The sequence below is a fragment of the Lepisosteus platostomus genome, chromosome 8 (genome assembly GCF_059453375.1).
Source record: "Lepisosteus platostomus isolate fLepPlt1 chromosome 8, fLepPlt1.hap1, whole genome shotgun sequence".
Lineage (NCBI taxonomy): Eukaryota > Metazoa > Chordata > Actinopteri > Semionotiformes > Lepisosteidae > Lepisosteus > Lepisosteus platostomus.
Genome location: NC_142618.1, coordinates 11,176,171 through 11,203,005, shown reverse-complemented (window position 1 = coordinate 11,203,005; position 26,835 = coordinate 11,176,171). Strand labels below are relative to the sequence as shown.

The 26,835-nt window shown below is 36.3% G+C and overlaps 2 protein-coding genes across 3 annotated transcripts in view; one reads left to right on the top strand and one right to left on the bottom strand.

Annotated features, from left to right (window-relative positions):
- tmem68 (transmembrane protein 68) lies at positions 1–20,946 on the bottom strand. Of its 2 annotated transcripts, XM_088642425.1 has the most exons (8): positions 20,787–20,936; positions 20,026–20,188; positions 17,636–18,041; positions 13,025–13,192; positions 11,138–11,331; positions 7,940–8,000; positions 7,442–7,581; positions 1–4,893 (listed from the first exon to the last, which is right to left on the bottom strand). In XM_088642425.1, the coding sequence occupies exons 3-8, from the start codon at positions 17,961–17,963 to the stop codon at positions 4,792–4,794; spliced, it is 993 nt and encodes a 330-aa protein (XP_088498551.1). In that variant the 5' UTR covers positions 17,964–18,041; positions 20,026–20,188; positions 20,787–20,936; the 3' UTR covers positions 1–4,791. The 2 variants fall into 2 exon arrangements, with proteins under 2 accessions (XP_088498551.1, XP_088498550.1); XM_088642424.1 differs by lacking the exon at positions 20,026–20,188 and having other exon boundaries at positions 20,787–20,946.
- Positions 20,947–21,004: 58 nt separating this feature from the next.
- tgs1 (trimethylguanosine synthase 1) overlaps positions 21,005–26,835 on the top strand; it is a 49,614-nt gene continuing 43,783 nt past the window's right edge. Inside the window, exons 1-3 of the mRNA XM_088642427.1 lie at positions 21,005–21,092; positions 21,454–21,579; positions 26,351–26,424. Coding sequence (XP_088498553.1) covers positions 21,476–21,579; positions 26,351–26,424 — 178 coding nt within the window. The 5' untranslated portion in view covers positions 21,005–21,092; positions 21,454–21,475. The remainder of the gene's footprint in view (positions 21,093–21,453; positions 21,580–26,350; positions 26,425–26,835) is intronic.

Genomic DNA, 26,835 nt, shown 5'->3' with positions numbered 1-26,835 from the left:
TTAAAGGACAGAATTTTATTCTGCGGGCGGAAATACAGCTGGCAATTTTACTGAACAAACAGGATTAGGAAATATATATACAGTATACTGTATAAGATGTGTGTAAAGACAAATCTCTGAGTGTCTACACCTGTGTGTGCATGTCTGTGTGCGCAGAGGGGATACTCTATAAAAGATTGCAATTGAACACATCACCACCAAACACTTCCATTCATCAGCCACAAAATGATTGATACAATTTGAAATTGATACAATTTGTACACTTGAAAAATAGTGTTAGTGAAACTATCTTTCCGTCACCTTCAATGTCACGACTTTAGAGCGGTGCAGCTGGATTGACTCTTTCTGGACATGAGATGGTGCGCTGCCAACAGCAGATCATCACATTACTGGTGTCAGAAGAAAAATGACCCGCTTCAGAATTTTAAATTCAAAAACTGTACATAACAGTTATTAGCACCATTCCAAAGTACTGAGTAGAAAATTTTAAATACAGTAATTACTCGTTCACATTTCCAAAGTGGTGGTATCATTAATGTGAAGTAATAAAGCATTCTGCTTTGACTGAAGAGCAGGGTGAGCTAAATGTTCCACACGATTTTATATCAAGACACACATACTGTATAAATGCACACTGATAAAAGTCAACAGCATGAATTTCCATGGCAGGAAATTAAGGGGGATAAGATCTTGTTTGTGACAGCAGTTTGAATTCAAACGATTCTGTCTGTGTTCTGTAACAATATGAGGTTACTAATTCAGAATATACTGTAGCAAAATGTTAAAAGAACATGAAACCAGCCCTGGATACTGCGTTTCGTAAATCATAACAAAAAGTGATTGACCAAGTAAAGTTTACTTACAATGTGCAAACTTAAATTTATTTTCATTTGGCAGCAAATCTGCCACATTTCTGGTCTGTTGGCTCTAATACTCAGCAGAATATCAGCAATGGTAAGCAGATCAGTAAGACTCAAACAATGCCAATTACAGAAGTTACATTGTTTTCTGAAGGGGGACAAAGTGTCAGATGTGTAATATTAAATGATTATATAGGCAAAAATAAGCTGATTGAGGAATACAAGAACACTGGAATGCATAACAATGAAAAAGATCAGAATGGTCCATTATAAACTGCACCATGCTTTTTTCTTTTTCTGGTGAATGCACATACAGAAAATTACTTCTCACCTCTGTGGTTCTGGAGAGAATTATGCTTTTTCTAAAGTACAGTACATACTGTACACTATGCCCCATTTCCCTGCAGTCCTCTCTTTTGTACTTATTAAATACATAAATATGTTTTTATTTTAATTAACATAATTGTCTTGAAAAGATTCTGTACATCTGTTGCACAATACGTAGAAGCTGCAACTTGACATATGCCACAAACATTACATAAGAAAACATCATCTTGTAAATCTCTTACACTTTTATATACATCCAGAATGCCAAAAAACAGAAAATGTAGGCATCCAATTTGCATGCAGATTGTATTCAAAATAAACATAAATCAGATTACTGTACAAGATCTTATCATCATTAATCAGACTTGTCAAACAAACAACTGTCATTATTTGAAGATAAAATGTGCATATCATATTAAAAGCTCAATTGTATTAGGATTTAGGGAACTGCAACAAAATATAAATGATTGTCTCAGACAATTAGTAATTGTAAAAATATAAGCTATTTTATCTACGTGTATTTTGGAGTCATATTTATGGAAAAGGTTGTGAAAGCTTACTAATCTATTTATTATTATCCCTGCTTTTGAGACATTTCAGAATCACACATATAAAAAACATCAAATGATAGCTTAGGGAGAGAAAAATTGCTGAAATCATCACAGGCTTTGTATATTATGATACAGATTGTCAGCAAATATACAAATTCATAACAATACAAAATAAAACTGACCATGGTTACCATATTGTATTATTTGATTATACTGTAGGTCCCCTGTGTTAAGTTACATTCTTGCACTCCTGTGATTGTAGAGCAATGTGTTTTGTAGAAGACAAGTAATTTTCCAGATGAGAAAGGGCACATTCGAAGTTATATCTGTACAGTATACCAGTTGTACATGCAGGTAAGTCCTTTCTTTAAAGTAAATACAGAAACTGATCACACGTACCCCCAAAGCCAGTATTTGGTCAAAGCACCTACAACAGCAAATACTGCTATCCGTTCTTTTGGACACAGTGCACACAGTGGTATGGTGCAATTCTGCCTATTTTCCAAGTTAAAATGCTCCAGTTCAGACATGCTTGATGGGAATCGTTGATAGATTGCAATCAATTCTCTATCAATTTTCTATTGCATTCAAATCGGGACTTTGACTGAATCACTTAAGGACATTCAATCTCTCGTTTGAATGTCAGCATAGCTTGGGCTTAGCGCGGAAAAAATAAAACTGAGTTTTAGATTTTTGGGTGCCTCAAGAAGATTTTCCTCTCTGATTTGTCTATCCTTTGCACCTTCCATTTTTCCATCATTTCTAACATCTTCCTACTCTCTGCTGATCAGAGGTCTTCCCCTAACACAGTGGTTCCCAATCCTGGTTAAGGTGACCCTGCTGGTTTTTATTCCATCCCACAATAATTAAATAAGTCTTACTTCATCTAAGAAGTTGCTTCATTGGAATATTTGCCTTTTTGTTCTAGTCACGCGTTAGGGATATTAACATGACGCTACCATCCTTGACATTTGGATTGGGATGGCTCTGACTGGGTAATGTACAGTATTGTGTTGAGTGTGTGACAGACCTAAGGCTTTGGATTGAGGCCATAAGGTTCACTTTATGTCTCCTAGAATCAGCACACTTTCTGCCAGTTGTCTTCAGTACATCTCATATGAAATTGAAGATGAGTTTGTTTTCACTAAAGTCTTCTTTCTTGCCACTCACCCATAAGGGCAAGCGTTGTGTAGGGACTGGAATTAATTGGTATATGAGCAGTGACCCCTGTCTCCAAAAGAGAGACTGTTGGTTTCACATTGGCATCCCTAACCATGAGATGAACATTAAATTCAGTGACCGGGGTAAGTTACTTTATCCCAAAGTGTGCCTCTCTCCCATTATCTCCCCCCGATTTGTTTAAAAGAAAATCCTTGATCTTCATGGTCAGTTTGTCCTACAACTATGTGACTTGTGCCCTGAAATTCAACATCTTATGTAACTTACAGGGAGAGATACATTTAAACTGAAGCCAAGTTAAACCACTTTGATTAAAGTAGACCGTTACACTAATTTTGTGAAATTTTAAACTATTCTTATACATCTAAATTTAAGGCTGCTGTAAGCTAAGGCAGTGATTTACAATCCTGATCCTAGAGTATTTCTGTGTCTGCTGGTTTGTGTTACATCTATGCCCTTAAACACCAGTATTAAATGACACCATTAATTAATCTGTTTGTTTTTTAGGCTTTTGTTCTGCATTCAGATATTGGTTCCAAAAAAATGCTTTCAGCTCTTAAAAAGCTGAATGTGATTTGGAATTGGTATGAACCCTGAGCTAATTAGTGAGCTCCAGGACAGCCTTCTTTCATGCCTGCTAGCTGAAAATATAACTACATGTAATTGGAGTTAAGCAGAAAGAAAAACACTGACTCACTGTGAGAGATTACTAAAACAGTGTCATTCCCACCTGTGTCTATTTATCACCAATTGATCTCCTATTTAGAGCAGTTTGGTCAAAAAAGGGAGTAATTTTAATTCCTAAGATGACTTCAGAGACTTCATAATTTGTGCTGGAGTTGTTGGAAATAATGCATTTTAATAAGGGTATTTTTGCTACTCAATAGATAGAGTACAGAAAGTCTAAACCAATAAGCACATCCATTACAGACACCAATTAGCATTAGTGTTTAGGGGCCCATTAGAATTAAAAAAAGAAAACACAAGGGTACTCCAGGACCAGAATGGAGGACCACTGGCCTAAAAGACTATGTGCATGCAGAGTCATGTCTGCACCTGTCTCACACATGATGTAACTCCTGTTGGAAGCTGCAGAATGAATTCTGATGCTTAGAGAAACATGTTGGCTGCTTATTCACCCCAAAAAGCATCTACAGTATAGTGCTAAACAATTAGGAACAATTATCATGCACTTCACATATTTGGAACCTAACAAATTATTAGATCCTGATCTAACACCTAATAATACACAAACTTAACAAATGACTCAAAACATGATACTCTTTCAGCATTGATATACCCCCAAATGATGCAACATTTATTATCCTTGTGTGAAACAGTACTGTATGTGAACCTTTAGATTCAGTAACTGGTGGCTCCACCTTGAGCAGCAATGATTGCAACTAAATGTTTCCTGCAACAGTTGATTAGCCTATAACACGAGTGTTTAGGAATTTTGTCCCATTCCTCCTTATAGAATGCCTTTTACTCTGTGACGTTCGAGGGCTGCCTTGCATGGACAGCTTGTTTCAGGTCCTGTCATAATATTTCAATGGGGTTTACATCTAGAAATGCATGTACACACAACAACAACTCTGAAAACCATTTCTGAAATTGGTGTAAAAGTATTAATTAGATTCACTTAATAATTTAAAATTCATATTAAAGAAAACACACACACACATAGACACAAAATCAGAACAGACAAAGTTTTGCTTTTGTTCTGTGATTTCTGTCCTTAAATTTATGCAACACCATATTCTACAGAGGGATAATGAAATAAAATCATCTAACACTAGGAATAGGATCATACCTTATTATAAGAATTCTGATCACTGGAAAGTTTTCTTATATTTATTGACAGTCTTTAAAAACTAGTCTTCTTTCTGTCTTTGAAATCGTTCTAACAGAGCCCGGAGGATGTTTCCTGGTATTTTTTGGTGTCTGTCTATAAGAGACTGCACAGCTTGCTGCACCTGGAATTGAAAGGAATGAGTTAGAGACTGATCCTGAGGCTGATGCAAAATACAATTATACGGACAGGTGACAAGCTATTTACACTGCAAATAGCTGTTATACAAGTACCAGTATTCTAAAGATCTACCAAACCTTTCCAGACAAAGCCTGAAAAAATGGACCAACATAATATATAATACTAACTTGTTACACAAAAATCGTTCATTTTTTTCTCTCAATTTAAAATGTTAAGCTTTGTATTTTAGCAGTCTACACATCTGCAAATAAACCAGAAGGTGAAAATTAAAACACAATTAATTTAATACTGTAAGTGAGGTGAGGAGTTACTGGAGCCATGTACAAACAATAAGGGATTTGTTGTTCCAGAACAGTCCCCTCTTATCTTGAAAAGGAGACTGAAACTGGAGTGTCCTCCAATCTCGTGAGTTTGTAAAGTCCTGTTTTCACCACATGCCCCTCTTACATAGACATTTGTATAACTAGTGAATGCAGTAAAACAAAGTTTAGTTTGGATGAAAGGTGTTTGCTTAATTGTGTTGGTGCTGTGAGGCAAATCAACTACAGCTCTGACTTCCTCTGCAGATCATGAGTGTTCTAGGCATATAGGTAGCACAACCACTCACCAGCAGAGATGTACATCACAAATGTATGATATTGATAGCATCCTAGCATTAGACCACAGTGCAAAATCCATGGTGTTCTATATAACAAGCAATACAGGTAGTAGATAAAAGTGGAAACACACATGTAAATGAGGGACACAGAGTACATTGAAAGCAAGAGCTTGCATACAGGTGTGACTCATGTATTAATTAAGCAATGACTCAAGAAATCTCAGGTTGCCTATAATTATGGCTAGCGTGTGTGTAGGAGGCGACCTCAGTGATTCTGAAAGAGTGTGGTGCATTTGGCATGAGCTTTTGCAATCAAGACAGCTCAACTTGCTGATATTTCACGAGCAAAGATGTTTAAGGTGATGCCAGCATGAAACTCCAAGGGAAAGACATCATCAGTGCATGCTTCAGGATCATGACATCAGTGCATTCATTCAAAGTGCAAGGGAAAACAGGCGAGCAACTTCAAATTTAACCTGGGGTACAAGCAGCCAGTTTAATCAATAATAATAATAAACTGAGTACTCAGTAGGATACCAAAGTCTGGCTGCAGAGCAAAAAATTAACTATAGTTAAATTCTGAGTGTTGTTTATCGTTTTTTAGAACATTTCTGATTTCCACATAGATGTGTTCATGTTAAACACCACAAGGTGCAGTGGTATGTCCTTTTCGTGAGATAAGTGGCAAAAGTTCTCAGAAACAAGCTAAAGACATTCAAATACAAATGCCATACGAACAAAGTGATATTGGTTCACCAGCACACAAACAAATGCTGTACATACATAAAATATATTTTGTATATACTTTACATATTACTAATTATAATGTAAATTGTAAATGATATTTCTTAGACAGGTGTTCTGTGAACAACACTGTTTACAGTGCTTAACTAACCTACCAAACTTTATAACATACATTTTTGCTTTTTGTTTTATATATATATTTTTTTTTATTCAAGTATACTATAAAATAATTTGAATTTATTTTATTTCGTGTTATTGTTTTATTATTTTTATTGCTTAACTGAGCTTCTCAGTTACGTATATTTACTATTTAAAGTGAAATAATCATACTAAGAGACATGAATTACGTTCAATTTCAATAAATTAAGATTATTTATGTCCCTGTGATCTGTTCCTTCGATTTTAAGGCCTGATGAAGATAGCTACTCTGTTGAAACATTAAATCCAAGTTTCAGTTATCTGTATTTAGGAACCACATGATAAATAATCCTGAAATGAAGGTAATCGACTGTACTTGTCGGAAGGGCATGTATAACATGTCTTAACCTATTTCATCACCAGTAACAGGACTAAACCAGGACAAACTTTTTCCCTTCAATCCAAATGAAAATATCATACTTTATGCACACTGAGTAATCCAACTTCCTGCACCTATATGTGCTTGTATCTCTTTAACTACAAAGCAAAAAAGGAAGTAAGAAACGGGCAGAAATATCTAAAGCAGATGTTTTCTACAGTCTGCATGAATAAATCCTTTTTCAAATATGTTTGGAGAAAGAAAAACTAATTGAGAACAAATTATGAATATTTGTAATCACATATATTAGTTCACAAAGTTTTTTGACATTACTTTCTTATAAGTATAGTTCTATAGGTTTCATCAATGTCTTTAGCATATTATAAAGGATAATGGAGTTCTCAGTTCAAGGCCACAGATGACGTTAGTTAATGAAGTAATACAGTGAAAAAGAATTAACAACACCGTTCTCTCTCAGTCTTTATATGGTGTTATCAAATGTTCAGAGAGCACTCTGTTAGTAATGGTTAGTAATGATGTTTGATTTGACATCAAATGTTTAGTTTTTATACACATACAGTACTTAAATGATACATCATCAGAAAGATTTTTAAGAAATCAAACTTTATGTATCTATGTAAAACGCAGGACTGAAAAATGCCGTACACTTACCTTGTGTGCTAATTCGGTTGCAGTTAAGTTAGGATCATATGGAATGGGATCACCCAAGTAAGTGCGGAACTTCACTGGAAAACCTCCATAGATGGGCACAATTGGTAATCTAAACTTCTCATACAGCCATCGATACAGCCCTTAAAATGTAAAATACAACACAGAACAAGGGTACTGTATATTATTGTAAATCTATGATTATACCCCTATCAATATTACTCCACAACCACAAAATACTAAAGATTATTCCACATACATTATCACTTTCATGAAAGATGACTCTAAGTGTAATAAGAAAAGCACATTACCTATTTTGAAAGTTTCCATCTTAAATACTGCCAACATTCCATAAAAAGTCTCACATTTCTTTCTCAACACTGCATTTCTGTCACTGAAAAAATGCATCGGCTTCTCAGCAAATGGGCTACACATTGATATTATGTTTCTTTTTGCTTCGTGTCATTTCTCACCCAAAAAAGAAAAACACGTATCACTTACTAATACTTCCAAGTGATCGGAATCCTTCTCGGACATTTTGTGTAAACATAGGAATTATGGGCTGGAATAGGAAAATAAAGAATCATCTTCAGAAAGGTTATTTTTAGTTCGTTACTTGTGTAGGAGCTAATGAGCTGCAAGTACAGTAAGCACATTTTGATAATGAATCTCCTAATCATCGAAGGTAAAGAAATTACTTTTACAATTATGGTGATTTCTCTCAATGTCACAGCTAGCCCAAAACAACAGGGCTTTGGATAGTGAAAATTTTTGCTTTGGGTTTTTGAACACACATGAGTGTCTCTCTGTCCTGAGTTTCTCACAATAAACTCTTAGGTTGTGGATACACAGTTTCTATGTTTAGTTGGCTACTACTACAGTAGGGTTTGGCATTCATGAGGGTTCACTGCAGAGAACCATCGCGAATAGCCAAATTCAACTATAACTTAGTTCACCCTTTTACTGTTGCCTAATGTACTACTGTATAGAGTAGGTATGGTTTAAAAACATGAGCAACCATTCCGTTTATGATAACTGAAGTTCTTATGCCCTGGCTTTAAGTTAATTTAAACAACATCAGACAACAAAGTAAACAGCTAAAATCAACAACATGAACCGCTCCTCTGTGTCCAGCGGATGCCTGAACTTTCTCTCTCTGGCTCTGTGATTAGAAGACCCCACTGTAATAAGACAGGCAATAAAACTGTCAGTGGGCCTGTAAAGTCATCTCCAGTCTGTCATTCCCCACACTGCCGACACAGAACCTGGAGTGTTACACATTACAGAAACAGCAGCACATTGAGCTGCGGGTGCTGGGTAGTGGGTCTTTGCAGGGAGAGGCTCACTCGCTAGCTAGATTCGTCTCACAGTCCTAGTCTGTTATGTCACTAATTTGAATGTTGCAGTTAACAACCTCAGGCTCGGTTTCACCCCGCTCTGCTCTTCTCTCATCCCAGACCATGTAGGTCAGACCGAATTGCGAATAAGTAAGGTGGAGACCCTACTGTATATTCATACGGTTGATGCTCTGTATCTAAAAATTGGTTTTAGCTAAACAATGCAAGTTGACATTAATTGTTGCATATACTGTATACAGTAAATGAAAACATACAAAATGTAAGACTATCAGTATTAGAAACTGCAAAAACAAATGTGTCCAATGCAAAATAAAAAGTGAAAACAGTACTAAAAATGATCATATACTGTAGCCATGAAGAGAAATCTTTTCATGCATATTTTGTTAGAAAAAGCACCACTCATTATCTATGTCTATGGCTCTTATCCTGCTGTCACACACACTGTACCCCGCTCCCCTTCCACTCTAAACACTTACCTTCTCAGAGAATGGTTGCAAATTCATCTGTCATTGAATGTTTTTTTAATGAAACACACAAACCCACCACTAAAACTTTCTAAAGTCTCTGTCAAAAACAGCATAAAATGCATATTTTTTTACTTAGCCTGGGGGATGGGTTTGGAGCAAGTGTTAAAACATAGATCACATAGATTTCCCTGTAAATTACAGTATTATTAAGTTATTTCAAATATGAAATCTAGTCAAATTTACTGTAACGTGTTTTCCATATGATTAGAACCTACAAATCAACTTTAATAACAAGGCTTTATACACTTTATACAAGGCTTTATAGACTCTTCTTTCTCTCTCACCGGATAATAAATTTCATTTCTCCCCAGAGTGCTGACTTGTTAACAGCTTTTCTTTAATCGGACAAGTTAATCACTTACATCATAGTAATTCTTAACTCCTTCTTCATCCATTGTCCAAACAGCTGAGCTAATTCACTCATTAGTGTCTCTAAATTGTGACCTTTAGCAGGAACGAGCATCTTCCTGATATTACCGTGGCAAGTGGATGGATGTAATTAAGAGAAAGAGAATAATGCATAAAAGTCTTCACATTTTGTATGTTATGTCTGATTACAAACCAATTGTAGGATCTTGCATTCTTTCTAGGCACAGACAAATTGTATGTCTGAGCAGGTAAATATAAACATAACACTCTGAAACACGAAAACTACGTACAGTATGTCGAGCTGAATGAACACTTCACCATCTCAGGCTTTTCTCCGTGAGAGTTTTTCTGCATGGTGCATCACAAACCATGCAGAATAAGAATTCAAGGGATAAGAATGCAGGCTCAGAAATCATTCCTAAAAGAATACTTGCACACCAGAGGCTGGTTATGGTGATTGATCACAGATCAGTAAACAAGACATACCACCAAGGTCACAGCCAATGCTGATAAGGAATTGAGAAATGTTTTAGGTCATTGGAGATGTGTAAATCTTTAGCAGATTCAGAGAAATACAAAGACTACTGAAATGGAAATATAGCCATAGGAGGGAGGCTAAATTGGTCCTGGAAGAGAGACACCACTGTCGTTTGGCTATTTTGAGTCAATGCACTTATTTGAAGTGTAACATCCTTCACCAGAAAAGGGCAGAACATTTCTTTTCAAATTTTGATTGCATAAGGAGTACAGAAACAAACACACATTACCTTTGCAAATACTGTATTAATACATAATCTGATACAGTAGTTTAAACTCATGGTCCTGTATGATTGTTTTGATGCTATTTCTGCCTCTGGTTAGGAAACATTTTGAGCAATCAAGGGAGAAGTACAGTTCTTAAATCCTGCCAAATATTGGCTCCGTTTTCTGAGAAAATCTCAAATACAAACTGTACTAAATAATGTGGCATTTTTTTTAATTGATCGATTATGATATAAATTAGGAGGTCAATCTCCCATCTTTTTTAAAGTTAACTCAGGCCTTTTTACAAAATGAGTAATGATGTTTTTATTCATTTTGTGTTAACAAAAATTTCTACAAACCATAGCTTATAACCCTAATTATTCTCACAGATGTAACCCTGTGGGACCATCTTTAATTTAATATAAGAGCATTTGGATTCCCTGCTTCAAGACTTTGGATCTTATTACCTTGAAAAGCAAGAATTATCAACATTGTAAAACCAAGCACCAGAAACACCTGTCTGTTCTGTTAATAATTAACTCTAAATTGTCAAGAACATAAATTAATCCACTCTGTCATGAAAATCTGTGGGCTACATTAGAAAAGTGAAACATTCTAAGTCTGCAGTATCATAAATCCCTTTGTATTTAATGAGGCGAATGGACAACACAGTCAACCGCAGCAGACACAAAATCACTCACCACTTTGGCATCAAGAGCCACTTGAGCAAAACCTTTGCGGTTCCCCCACAACAGAACATAAGTTTCGTCGCTGAAGAGGGCTTCACGCACCCCACCGGGTGAGATACCAAGGAGATGTCCGTTCTTCAAGGCTTTTGTACACTCCTCCTGGGGCCCATGCATCACACTGAACACCTCCAGGAGCAGTTTGAACCCTGGCAGGGAGGGCACAAAGCTTCAGCAGTTTTGACAGCAGCTTCTGGTCGCTTGACATTACATACCAGTGTTTTTCTTATTCCTCCCTTTAGATGCACACACCTCTTTTTTAGAGTAACATCTAAGAAAGTATAAAGCTTAAGAGCATTAAGCATTTTTTTAAGTTGCAATTCTTCTTTGGGTGCACATTATACAATTATACAATTTTCTGAGCAAAGCACACAAAAGGTACAGGTACACAGATCATTTTAAACATGTGGCACACACACTAACAGGACCAGTCCAATGGATTGGTTTATTATTTTGTTTTATTAGGGCAGCCTCTGTTCAAAATAAGTGCCTCTGATTTCCATACATACGAGGAAATTATAAAGCACTTGCGAAACCTTGTAGATGTTATAAATAACATACTGCAAGTGTCTCATCAGTACACCTTGGGAATGAATTCTAATACTACAAGGCAAGGAGCTGATGTGTATAATGAAAAACAACAACAAAAATGAATCTGCCTCTTTGAGAGATTCTGTTGTATTTTTTAGTGCTGCTTGCATAAAAGATCACCTTTTTTCTAAAACTCGGTGTCCCATGTTTAAGAAATTCACAACCTGATTAAATAGTCATCTAAAAGGCTAAGCAGCAGTGCTCCTGCAGTTATTATACTTATTGCAGACTTGTAGATTCTTAACAGATTTTTGCTGGAAATCAAGGACCTTCACCCCATTGCTGTTGACTTTGGGCCACCCCTTCTGGGGCAGAGACAGCTCTTTCAGAAAGACGGGAGGCCACAGACAGGTCAATGCCTGTGAAAACCCCTCAGAGTCTGAGTGGAAGATCAGGAGATCATATCAAACAACCTTCCACCTACTGAGATTATTTAAATCTGAATCTATTAGTAATGAAAAAGAACACAGTGACAGACTGTAAGAATGCCTAGAGAATACATGTCAAATAATTAATCACACACTGAATCAGCAGAGTAAAGCCTATTGCTCTTTAGAGTCCACATTCTTAACATTTAGTTGTTATAGAATACACTGCTGTGTCTACCACAAAACTAGTACCTACTTCCGTAGACTATATTGTACATATTTTGATCTGCTGATATTTGTAGATACTCTGGGGTATAAATCAGCTGAGAGACAAAAATTAGAACAAACTTTCTGGGAAGCCCATACCATTATGGTAATCGGACATGGTTTTTTTCTGTTGTAAAATTAAGCACTTTTCTATTTGTTTAATAAACTGTACAAACAACAAAAATAAAGAAAATAAACACTCAGCAAGATCTCTGCCTATATGCATGCACTAACCCATGTAATTGCTGATGTCAGTGCCAGATGGCATCACATCACTGGAGTCTGTAATTAGAAGCTGCCTCATAGCAGATATCTGTCAATGTCATGATCTGGGCCTTCACACAAAACATTAGAAATCCTGTTCCTCTTACTCATGGGGACAGCAGCTGCCCCATGGACTCTGCAGTGTCATAATAAACATGCCAACCCAATCCGTGCTCATCATTCAGGTTCTTATCAAAGTTCATGGGAGACTGCTGGCCTAAATGACTGCGTTTTCAATAAATTCATTCTATTCTATTCTGAACTGATCTGCTTTTTTCACCTGGATTAACACAATCTTAATCAAGACAAACCTGCTTCTTTGCAGGCTTTAAAATAACACCAACTAATTTACCTGGCAACTTGAAGAGAAAGTGATCAGCAACAGAGTGGCAGGTCCTGCCCTTGTGAATGATGACTTTAGCTAAAAAGTAGTAATAATCTATCGGGATCGCTCCATGATAATAGACAATGAGGGCTGGCCCTTTGTCTGGTATCTTTTCCAAGCCATGGATTTCATAACCTGTTGAAAGAAAGGAAGAATGACAGGTCAAAACTCTTCTCTTTGCTAATCCCCTCAAAAAACGTATTCAGCTAACAGTGAGTAGCACAGCAGGACAGCAGCCATGTGTAAAACAGGAATTTTCAAATTCAGTGAGGCTTAAACAGAGCCATCTATATACATTATTACTGCATACTTTCATTCATACAACCTGCTGCAATAGAACAAGTTAAAATCTGTTTAACTTGGCTGAAGCATGGTGGTGAAGACATTCTTGTGTCGGACCGTTTATCGTCTCTTTGAAGCAGGTAAGCAGACTTCGGTAAGCTAGACTGTTCTGAAAATAACCGTACAGAAGTGAGGATACTAGTGCTTGCCCCATTGGCTATTAGAAAAATGTGACATCCTGCTGGAAAAGAAACCAGGATAAGGAGAGTACCCAAAGAAGCAGTATGAGATATTGCTTTGAAGGTGCCTGCAGGTTTCTGTATCCAAATATTACCTTCAGCTTAAATAAAGATCTCTGTGATCTCTAACAGTCTTATTTTAGAGCTGATAAATAATAATCAATAGGGAAATAGCTAGCAAACCTAAGTAAATGCTATGAAAGAAATTTAAAAAGCAGACATAAAAAAATACTCACACTAGAGCCAATCTGAGCCAAAGTGTTGATGCTTTGTAACCGCTATGTACGGTTGATGGATCTAAATAAAACTAATTTAAAATCCAAATGTTTGCTTAAGTGGAAAAGATTGTAATAATGTTGTTGATTTCAGTTCTTACAGTCTTCATACATCAATAATTGCAGTAATTTCAGGAAATTAGAAGGAAAATGCTAAGAAACTCCCCCTGTATATCTGCAACACTGATATTTAAAATTTGAAAAGGCAGCTGTACATTCCTAATGTTTAAAGATCTTGTGGTATATGGTATGTACCATATTATCCCATACAGAGAAATGTTTAGATGAAATTGTACCTTATGAAGAACCTCAAGCTTCAGCAGAATAAAGGCAGCACTACAGTAGTCATAGGTCTTGTGTAAGAGGTTCACATATTAACTGCTGAACTCTAAAGGTGCATGTCTGCTAATGACCTGTAATGTACTTTGCGAAGTTCAAGGATGTACACCAGTTGGATCCAATTCAAGTTTAAACAGCTTCACTCTCTTGTGCAAAGTTTAATGGTGCAGCATAAAGGCATAAATTATTGTAATAGAATTTCACTTTCATACAGCTGTCAATAATTTCAAAATATGAAAAAATAAATCAGTCCAATTTGGTACTTTTCATAAAACCTGGTATGGATCCAACAGATGTGCAATGGGTGTCTAACTTCTATATCTAAAATTAAAGCTGGACTACTTGAATGAGCAAAAGGCAGATAATCGAGTCTTTAACAATTTTACACCATGATGCTACATAGACAATCAAGGTCTATTCTTTCATCCTCCTGAACTCTTCTAAAATACTTTATACCCACAAGCAGCATTTTTATAGTTTCCTAGTCTTATAATTATATTATAATAATAATTAATAGAATTAACTACAAGCTTACTACCAGTCTTATATTTAGACCATAGCATCACATTCTGAGGTTGGTTGCTAACAACACGTTTTTCAATACTGATCTGAAAAAGAACTATTGTTCATGGTCTTTTTAACAGCTCTAAAGTGGATTCTGTGTAAACACATTTTTAAAAGATTTGTTGTAACTGAATTTTCACAATTTCCTTCAAAGTTTAACTTTTTTAATCATGGTTGGACTCTTCTTCTCCTTTTTATCAATGCTTATTTTTGACGTTATCACAATAGCTTCTAACACTTTTTTTGTGAGCATATGCTACAGGATCGGGTCACAATGTATCATACTGTATGGTGAATATGATGCAAGAAATGTTATCTCGCATGTGCTAGGGTTACTTCCAAAAAGAATTCAGTGAAACATGATTTTCATTAATAGAAATGAGATGCTACAGAACATTACATCTTATTATTAATCAAAATTTAAACAATTTACAAAAGGTACCATTTTAAATATATCTGCAAAAAACTGCACCTTATAAATGTTCCCAATCATTCATTATACTGTGCTGTCAGGGTGCTGAAGGCAGCTGTCAAAACATTTTCCTACATTAATGAACAACAGAAGCAGAGTATGTTTTGGTGCACTGCTCATTCTTAAAAATCCATTATGTGTCTCGACTTAATGAGGAAATGACTGTATCACATTATAGGTAAGCCTTTGTAATCATTAAGCAGAAGCCTATTTTAAGATGCAGCCTTAGGCACATTTGCTGCAATGCTAAATGATACATTTGCATTTTCCCTGCACTGTTTCTTTCCAGGTGATTACAGGCTGCCTTCAGTCAGAAAAACTGGCTACTCAAATATACGCACACTTCCACACCGATGTTTTATATGTTTCAGAAAAATGACTTATTACACCACTGATTCTGTTAAATGTGTGCTTAAGCTTATGTACACACAGTAATAAAAGGTTTCTTTAGTATACAGTATAAGATAACGAGAGGGCAACACGGTGTCGCTGTGGGGCCCTGGGGTGCTATCTGCATGCAGTTTGTACTGTATGTTCTCCCCATGTTTGCATGGGTTTCCTCTGGATGCTCTGCTTTCCTCCCACAGTCCTAAGACATAATTCTAAGTTAACTGGCTTCTAGGAAAATTGGCCCTGGTGTGACTGTATGCATGCCCTGAGATGGACTGGCATCCCTTTGCTTGCTTGGGATAGGCTCCAGCTGACCCGCGATCTTGTGAACACCACAGCCAGCAAAAAACAGTATGCTGACAGACCAGCCTCCAGCATACTCATGACAAAAAGATGTGGTTCTCTTAGTAATCAGGGTAGATCAGATCATTTTTAAATTATTCATTCTTGATGTTTACCAGGCTTGACATTCAACAAGTTAGATAACCATATCACCTGTGTCCATGGCGTGATTTATACTTAACACTGCAGTAAAAGTAGTTTGATTGTATAATGGTCAACTATAAATCATCAATTAATCAAATTATATCATAACAATCAATCAATATCAAAACCAGTATAGTTATTTTTAAAACCCACATGTACAAAGTGATATATTTCATTTGATGTGTAGTACAGGTATTAAAAACTATTGTTGTGAAACTCTTTGAGCTACTGTAGGTTTTGTTATGAACAACAACTGAGACATTTTTCACATTTACCGTATGACCTAAAAACTGGAAAACCTTTGTTTTTATTTTAATGTGGTTTATTTTCCAAATGTAACTCGTTCCACAAAAACTGTTCATAAGGCAAATATTTGTAAATTAAAAATTAATTTCCTGATGATTATATGTAAATCCCTCTGATTTGTTCCGGAATCTTAGAAAAATCAGACAATAATTTTCCAACTTTAACGTACAAAAGCATTACTTACAATGAAACAATAAAACAGTATTTTTATTTATATTTATTTGACTATTACTCACCAGTAAAGCCTAATAAGGCTAAGAGACCACTTTCCATGTGTTAAATGAAATTCACATTGTATAGCAATACTTAAATGTAAATGTATTCATGCCACTTCTAATTTTCATTTTCCAAAATATATTGTTTAATAAAGTGCACTGAGCATTTTGTATTCTGCTGAGAACTGTTTTGTATCTTCTGTTAGAAAAGGATGAACAAGCTTTTGAAAAGAAGAATAACAAGATTAACAAGTGATACAGAAACACATAAATGCTAAAAAGTTTCAGTTTCAGCGGCCAAGCCTTCATCAGTTATGGGTCCCCACTTGAACCTTTGAAATTGATAAAGAATATTGTTTTGAGGCCAGTTAAAATCACTGCAGGAAAATCAATGAGGCACATTAAGGCACATGTAAGAAATAAGTGCAGCAGGCAATAGTAACATCAGAAGCAGTTTGTGCATAACACTTCAGCCACTACAGAAACTGTCACTAAATATAAAGGGGTACTTTTGTTTTATTTTAATGAAGACATATAATTTGTGCATTAAAAACCAAGTGAGCCACCTCACAGCTCTTGGATTTTGCAGTCAACTCTAGGCTGGGGTGTCTTCTGAGTGGAGTCTGCACGTTTTCCCCAAGTATGCTTGGATTTCTCCTGGTGCTCCAGTTTTCCTTCCAATGCCAGCTAGGTTAACTGACACATCCAAATCGCCCCTCCATGTATGAGTATACCCCATCCAGTGGTAAAACAGTGAACAGATTGAAGCTCTTAATCATGCGCACAGAAGAATCTGTATTTATGAGGTGCTTCGAACAAACTAGCTTTTAAAGTCTTCCTGCCAGGCTGTCACACACATGAGTAAAACACTCCATGTTAAATCCACTGGTGAGCTCCAGGATTATTTTGTGACCAATTAATAAAGCATATGACAGCACCCCCCCCCCCACACACACACACACACACAAACACACACACACACACAAAGCTGAAACCACAAAAATACCTACCGTGCCATATAGCTGCATGCCCGTCCCACAGGGTCGCCAGCGTTTTCCTTGCACCATCCCAGGGGTTGTTGGAATAGGCCTCCTTGAGCTCAATCCTCCGCTTGTAGACGTGGAGGAAGAGGATGGAGAGGTAGAGGAAGAGCAGGATGAAGAGGGGCAGGATGAAGACGACGGCTAGAGGGGTGAAAACCCACACCAGGTAGTCCAGGTAGTTGAGGTAATCTTCCAGGTTTCCCAGCCCGATCCACTCCTCCCAGAGGTGAAACATGCAGGACAAGTAACTGCCCGATTCCTGCCCCTTCACGCACGAGTCATTGCCATTTGGCATTCTGCTGGAGAGCGTGCCAGTTTCCCCCACAGCCTGGCATCAAGATTCTGACCGCTGTACTTCTGCCAAAGGGCAGATCTAAGATTTAAATAAATAAAAAACAGGTGTCACAGCAAGACATTAAAATTCTCCCTACAATCTCAATCCTTACTCTTTGTCGGCTTTAAAGCTCGTTTTACTTGCTGCTTTTCACTACATTCATTTAAAGACCTTCAATAAATCCCTCTCAGGTGCAAGAGGACAACACTAGCGGAAAGCTGAATCTTGCCTCATCCTCCTATAAGTAAACTAAAGAGTTTAAAATCTCAAACAATACAAAGAAGTTTCCTCCCCTCAACAGTTAATATTTAACAGACGTATGACTGCAGGACATGCTCGTAATGCATTTTGACATGGATTTCCGAAATAAAAAATAATGGTCTTGTAAAAACAGGTTAACTTTAGGGTTTATTCCTAATTACTGGTTTCTTCCTTTGTGAATAAAGCATTAGCCTAAAACTGGAATATATGAGATGCCCAGGAAGGGTAAAACTCTACCGCGGAAATTAACGTAGTTTAACACATACACAGCAACGGCACTGTCACAGAGGTGAAAAATCAAAACGGACTTTATTTTGTTGATATTCATCAGTATCAAAATTCAACTTTATTTTTCATGTTTCCACTTGGTTTAAACTGAAGTTAATTGTCAGTACTATACAATAAAACCAACACAACAACAGTGTGTTGATCGTCTTTGAACGTTTATTAAACTCTGAAAGTGACAGATATTATTATTAATACTTATACTAATAATACCAGGTAGTCAAAGTGAGACAGTTCACTCACCACACATCAAATATCAGTGGGGAGTAGACAAGAGTGATGAAGCCAATTCAAAGACAGGGATATTTAGTAGGCAATTACCTTCATTGGTAAAAGAAAGGGGGAAATCTGGCCAGGACACCAGGGAAACATCCCTACTCTTTTGGAGAAATGCCCTGGGATTTTTAATGACCACAGAGAGTCAGGAAAGCACCTTTTTTACAATATAACGTCCCCATCACTATACTGAGGCACTAGGACCTTCCCAGATCACAGTGTGAGTGGTCCCTACTGGTTGCTTCCAACCTAGGTCCAACCTTTCCTAGGTCTCCCATCCAGGCTCATACTTGCTTAGCTTCAATAACAAGACCACCAAGATTCAGTTAACTTATGCTCCACTAGTGGTTCAGTCCTTTAAAGGATGGGGTCATGTTTTTTTTGCCCAAACAGAGCACATAGACAGCCGTATAACTGCTTACAGAAAGTTAATGAAGAGCAAACCTAAGATTAAGAAATTTTAAACTTCTTAAATGTAAATGTAAAATGTAAAATTGATATTGGATTTTTATAAGGAAAGGGTTCTTAAAATCAAGAAAAAAATGACAAACGGACAATTTATAAATGTAAGGTCCCCAGTTGCATATCGGTAAAACTACGGCACTTATGATCAGTTCTGCTGACATTACACTCAACTATCAATGCAGAAGCATTTAAAGAGCAATTGTTGTTGCAAATATATGTTTTTAGAAAGATCCACAAAATTATTCCGATATTAGATATAATACAGGTGTCACTGGGCTTTAATATCTGCCTTTGTTTCACACCTGTCGACTATCTTTCACTACGAAAAATAGAAGTACCGTGGGAATCCTGAGGCAGAGGTGTCTCCTGTTTTTTTTTATTTGAAACAGAATGACCCCATTTCCAAACTTTTGTGGAATATTTGAATTGACCATTTCTACTAAATTACAGACGGCCTAGGTTAACATTAAGTACAATCAAGTACTTTAATACAGCGCTTCTGATCTCTTCTGTATACTAACAATAAAGGGATAAATTGGGGCACGCAATGACGAACAGAAACGTAAATCAGTCTTGGAACATTTCCAGAGGCATTTGTGCGATAGAATATTAAAAATCACTTGCGTCAATTTATTTTTTTTACCAGTCCAATCGCCTCTTACACATAGGAAAGGAATCAAATTACTATCTTCAGGTTTATCCAAGAAAGGCATCTTTTGAATAAAACCTGACTGACCGGCGGCATTCTGTCCCATTTTCCGCCGACTAGATAGCGCGTTTGATTGACAGTTTCCCTGGTACTGGTTAACGAACGAGCACCTCACAGCCTTGGTTAAGGGATTTCTTAAGCAGCATTAACCTCCCACCTGCCGTGAGAAGTAAACTCTTTGTTCTCAGACCTAAAATGGACACAAAACAAATGTCCAGAGAGTGAGAGAGAAGAGATGGCTGGCTGACACATACAGTACAGCTACGGTATAGCCGTGCAAAGCTCCTGTCTGGAAACTCGCCGGGTTTAACCACTTGATCTCGTTAACAGAACTAATCGCGAGATCTGTTTAAACTCGGAGCTCATGACAAACCTTTCGCGAACAGAGCTCACGTAAATATCAATAACAAATGAGCTAAATTAATAAGTTGCCAAAAACATCATGGGATATGAAAATATTTCACCATTGTTAACATAAAGTACATCACCCCTGCTACTTTTTTAAGCCTTGCATTCTATACGTTTTAAACATAAATGTTTTTTCAAGTCTCTAAACAGTAACGTACATGACTATATTTATAAAGTGTTAAAGAAATGAGAAAAAGTATTTTTCTAAATACTTTTTGTTTTCGTTTAAAACCCAAGCCTTTTAGTAATACTATAGGAGCAAAGGCACCGAGACCCGAAACACGACGACAAGGAGATCGCAGGCATTTGACCTGATACAGTGAACAGAGACAACAAAGCAATACTACCCCACATCAACTCGCGGTTAAGTGTTTTATTACCTCAGGCTTGTCACATTGTAAAAATCGGGGAAATCATCAATACAGCTGTAACACCGGCTAAACCCAAAACGCTCTTAAGATTCATAGCCCCATCGCACTGTTAGGAACCTGAAAGTGTAACTTATTTTAGTTCCTTCTCTGACCGGTTGGCGATCAGTGTGACACCAAGAGGAAGTTGTTGGAGTGTTGATTTCCTACTTTTGAAAACATGTGAGTGACGTTCATAGATGGTGTGGTGGTGGTTGTGTTGCTGTATGTTGCATTTTAAAGCAACGATTGAACATTTGTATGCGAGACAGAATTTCAGTAAGGTTTAATTGTCATTCTTGTTGATGTGAGGATTCAGAGAATAAATTTATAACGCAGTTTAGGGAAAGGAAAAGGTTGAATGACAAAATTAAAATGAATGTCGAAACAGAGTACGATAGTTACAACAGATAGCGACAACATGCAGAAGTTTCTGTTGGAAATGTTTTTTTCGTAAGATTGCTATGACTTACCTCTATTTACAAATCTTTTCATATCTGATGCCTGGTCACGTTAGACATTTGTTGCGTTAAGTTACCTTACTTACCTTACTGGACATGTAAATTAATATGTGCACGTTTCAGTGTTTAATTCAACACTGTGTTCTGTTTAGTTCTCATTCTGTTTTTTCATTCTCCAGAAGAAAGTGTAAAAACTACAATATGATAAGTGGAAAGTGCAGTTTGATTGCTGACATTTTTCTCAGCATCGATGGATTGGATGGCGATAATACTATTCACTGTCTTTGCTCGAGAGCCTTTGTACAGTAAGTGACAACAATCTTATGATTTGATGTTTGTTTGCCCATAATTGAGACAACATTTACTATTTAGTGTCAGACAGTGTTAACTATGGAAGTTTTCAGCCGGGTCTAAACGTATACTTGCAGCATGGTTAGGTTTATGAAAAGGATTACATTTCAGTTTTGAGGTTCTTTCTTCATGAATCAACAAATCATTGGTACTGTTGTGAATTCATAAAGCATGGTTCATAAGCGAAAGCTTATTGATTTCATCTTGCTTGTGAAGGCTGGTGCTCAGCACCAGGAGAATTAGGGACCATTTTTGTCCTGTGTGTACCACAGTTTCTGTTTTGTAGTGCTAGAGAAGTTAAATGAAATTTGCTTTTTTACTTTATCATTGGCCAGAGAAAATAAGATGGTATCCTTCTCAGCATTTTATAAATTGATTTACAGTGTTGTGTTTTTTTCTGGGAGCACAGTGTAAGTCAAACACGATTTTTTAAACAATTGTGAAACTGTTAAGTTTATGATCCTTGTCAAGTTACAAAATACATTTTGTTTTTCAGATCCTTTATTCAGTTTTGGTGTTTTATTCTGATTTTGAAAGTCCGATTCAATGGTCAAAGTTGAGGGTCTTTCACTTTTAAATGCCAAGCTACGGTTTATAGCTCGTAGTTTATAGGTGTACTGTACATTGATGATATGACAATACTTGTATTTGCCCAAATTGTATTTTGCATTCAAGCAGCTATGTCTCGCGCACACACAGATATATAAAAATATATAAACAGTCTACATAAGCTTTACTTTAAAATAAATATAATATGACATGATAAAAGACATCAACTTCAGTTAATCAAAAAGTCAAAAGCCTTTACATAATCATTATACACCCTTCTTCCGCTTGAATTCGCAGAGCTTTCCAGAACCTGTACATTTCCACTGTCATCCTGAGTGCCTCTCATTGGACTATATCCCTTCATTTTGCATATAACTTCTGATTGCACTTGCCCATAACCCATGCTCATTTATTGATGGAGTAGTTTGATTTAAATTAGGATAAAGAAATACCAAATGTTGTTAATCTGCATTGAGGAATTCTATATTAAGTTAATGTACTCTATATTAAATAAAACACCGCAGGTCTATTTCACCTCTAGTCTGAAACAGCAGCAGACATAATGCACTGTCTAAAACATGAAATGAGATTTTACTGTGTCACAGGGACAGAGTTCAGGTTTTCTAGTTTGTCACAGATTGACCAGAGTAGAGTGTGTACAGATTGTTGTATTGAGTAGTATTTATTGTGGTTTTTCAGAATTTCAAAATCAGCCCTGAGCGCCTTGAAATATTTTTCTTCGCAAACATACAGTTTGAATACTTTTGGGCATGGATGATGTTACTGTAGAAGGTGAGGTTAGCAGCTAATATTAAGTATTTTGTAGTGGAGGATAAATGTATTCACTTTATTCAGTACAGGAAGGAAGGGCAGACTTATGAACTGGTTCAAACATTTTATCAAGCGTGAAAAAAGGTGAATGTGGATAGTGCAGTGCCTCTCAATAAGGCTGAAATAGAATGAGCATCTGGAAGCCTTAATCACCTACCTTTAAGGCAGATGATATGGTTCGTAATTTTGTAGATGTTCCATCAGCCCTGTTGTCCTCTACAAACAAATGAAAGTAGACATCTAAAGTGGTGGACCTCAAAGTACAAAAGCTTTATGAATGTGCATAACAGAAAGAAAAATTCAATTAAGACTGGTTTAGGACTTGTAGTAACATCCGGGAATATACTTTATGACAGTAGGTGTTTTTGTTAACAGTACTGCTAAACCTTGTAAGTCCTGTATACTTGAATTAGGATTGTGTGTGTTTTGAAACTTAATCATACATTTATTCTTAGGCAAAGGCTGAGCAATGAATCTGTCTATTGAAAAACTGTATTGCTTGTTCACTATCAGCAGTCAGTATTATGCATCACTTTTCCTGTTCAAGGGATTTAAGGAGAGAGTTCTAAGCCAATGATTCTCTATTCCCTTGCACAAGGCCTTTGTGTGTAATTGAGAAGAAATATATAGTATTTCTATTGCTGTGTGTGTAAGATAGTGTAATTAGGGTAATTTTAGTCACGCACTACAAATCTGTAGTGCCATGTCACTTTTTTGTCCTCTCCTGACATACGTCAATGCATTACTTCTTTGTAACCTGCCACATAAACATACTTAGGCATTGTTATAGTTTTGTACTTGACCCAAAACCTTCTTGTTTACACATTGGTACATTTTGTTTATTGTTATAACTCATTTTCCTTGAGATTCTATTATTACTTTAATTTGCGTTAATGGTAATTGTTTATTTGCTTGTAAGAAATCTTCTTCATTTTCGGTGCCAAACATATTTCATCTTCCTGAACAGAGCAAATCTAAATACAGCTAATGAGATTTTCAATGCTGCATAGATGGAATTATTAAGCAAAATTAGGCAACAGGTAAAGGTTTCCAAAAAACCAATCTGTCCCTTTTCTCTTTATCTTTTATTAAAATGTTTTTACTTCCTTGGAGCTTGAAGCTAAATGTACTCATGATTTGCTTGGTTCTTATAATAAGATATTTAAATACATTGGAACAGGTTGTCCATGGCCACTTAGTTTTGAAATGAGTTTTTGCATTTACGGTTTACAACGGGATAATTATATTCTGCCCTTATAAAAACTTAAGATGTAATATAAGCCTGTACTTGTGTAATGTGGGTGAATATGTTGCTGAGCAGTAAATAAATGAATTTCTTCAGTGACAGGTGTTTATATTCTCTTAAAAGGGCCATTCTGGAGTTTTCTATTGTTTTAAGGTTAGGGCAGGCAGAAGCCAGTAGGTTTTATAATCTACTTAAAAAGTTTCATTCTGGTGGCATGACGGGATTAGGGCTGAGTTCACACATCCTGAACCAAGACCCAGAGATTTGTGCAGTATTAGTAGGGCTTAACGTGGATGCAAGTAAAGGAAAATGTAAAACCAAAATGGTGTGTTCATCTGATTTTTCTCTTTTTAAGTCAGCTTTTTTGTACAATATTAGATCTGCTTTTATTTAATTTTGGAATTTGTTTCAATAAAAACAAAAATGCTGCTGTACAACAATATGTCTTCATCATTTTCACCTTTCAGTGAATGTTCAGAAAAAAAGTAAAGACAAAGAGTGTTAAGATGTTTTGTTTAAAGAATAATTTTTAAATCAAGAATGGGTGTTTTAACATTTTACAATGCACCAGTGAAACCTCACTTCAGAATACTATGTGCATTTTTTATCAACACAGTATAGAAAAATATATTGCTTCTCTGTCATCAGTCTGCAGAAGAGCAACCTGGTATGTACCAGTTAAAAAGTAATGTCTTCAGTTTTTATCACAGAAGACTGTAAGGGCATGTGATTCAGGTGTTCTAATTCTCGAACGTACTGGCACGGTTGATCCACTGGACTTCTGCAGGATTAACATGAAACCTGAAACAGAAGACACAAATGGAAACCAAGAAGAAGTGCGTTTAAATCTGAGAACAGGAGGCCTTTTCTTGCTCAAAGGATTGTGGGTATCTGGAGCGAACTATTCAACCATGCTCTCAAAACCAATCTTGCAAGTACCAGCTGGATCAAGCTAGATCCTTGAACAGTTAGGTACTGATTACTACTGTATTAGTAATCTGAATCACATTGGCATTCCACTCACAAATTGTTTTTTGAAGCTGGTGATGTACACTTGTGTCTCTGAAGCAGAATCTGATCTTTTGCCAAGTGCACAAATAACATGAGCCCCTCAACTTGTTCAACATTTCTGTTTGTCGAGAGTATATCTGAGATTCCATAAAACCATTTAAGAAAACAACCTTTAATAACCGCACAGCATATTATACTGTTTAATGGGAAATGTAATTTAATAATGTTCCTGTCACATAGATTATTAGATAAAACACTCATGCTGTACACCAGGGACGGACAAAAAGTCATTCCAGACCATAATCGTTTCTGTGATGCCATAGAATGAAGGACTGCTGAGGTTGTAGAGTAATTTGGAAACTGTACCTCTTTGAACAGTAGTCAAAGAGTCCATATTTGAGAGTAATTTTTAATTAAACTGAAAGTAAAAAGAATCTGAGATATGGATTAACAGTTTATCATTGTTTTACTTGGTTTGTGACCTCATTCATACACTTCACCTGAAGAGTTAGGACTGACAGCTCAGGGAAAGTAGTAGTAACTGGGCTTATCAGCACCCTTAAGAATCCTGCAATGTTGTTTGGTGCGTAGTCGGATCCAAGAATATAAGTTCAGGTGGGTAGCTGCGTCAGCATGCGTAGGCTGCAAAGGAACTAGTAATAGGTTTATTCCATGCTGAAAAAAAGGAAGAAAGAAAACACAACGTTTCAGCTGTGGAGCCTTCTTCAGGTGTCTAAAGAAGGCTTTAGATAATCCCTTGTCTTGAACCCCACACACAAAGGTAGTTTCTGTGTCTTAGCCTTTCTACAGAGAATGTGTTGTCAAAAAAACAATGTCCTATATGAAATAAATGAGTGATGTTGTAAATTTGACATACTGTGGGAAAAGAAATATCAGCTACACTGGAATGCACTGTGTGGGTTTGTGAAAGAAATGAATATGTGCTTTATGTTTACATACCCCTTATTGAAAGATACCATTACAAGATTCTAAGAATAGTGAGATTGTTAGTTCACTTTCTAATATTTTTCTTTGAAATACTTGTTCTTGGTTCCTGAAATAGTTTTTTTTTTTGCTTGATCTCACAGAGATCAAGAGCTGTGCTGGTATAGCTTAAAGGACTTCTGTGAGAGCACGGACTTTGCAGAAAACAAGCCTGAAGGTAAGAAAAATCAAACCTCGATGAACCATACTGAAAGGAATGGACATTTTTATTTATTGCAGTAGTGATTGAAGAGGTTTAGCTTTCAGTAATGGCAGCACATCCAATATATAACTTACAAGCTCAACAGAAAATATCCTACTTCTAGACTGAATAATAAATAAACAAAACAATGCAGTATGAGGCAAAATTGAGTTGTTTTAAAGGTTATGTTATCCATTCATTTTTTATAAATGCTTCAGTTGAGAACTACAAGAATCATTGTTATATTAGTCAAATATTTCCCAGTACGCTCTAAGGTATGCTAGAGTAATATGATTCATTATACATTTAAGTTCATTTTTAAAGATCTGATTTGGACAGAAATAACCCAAGAAGTGATGTGAGAAAGAATATTGTGCTTCACAAGCT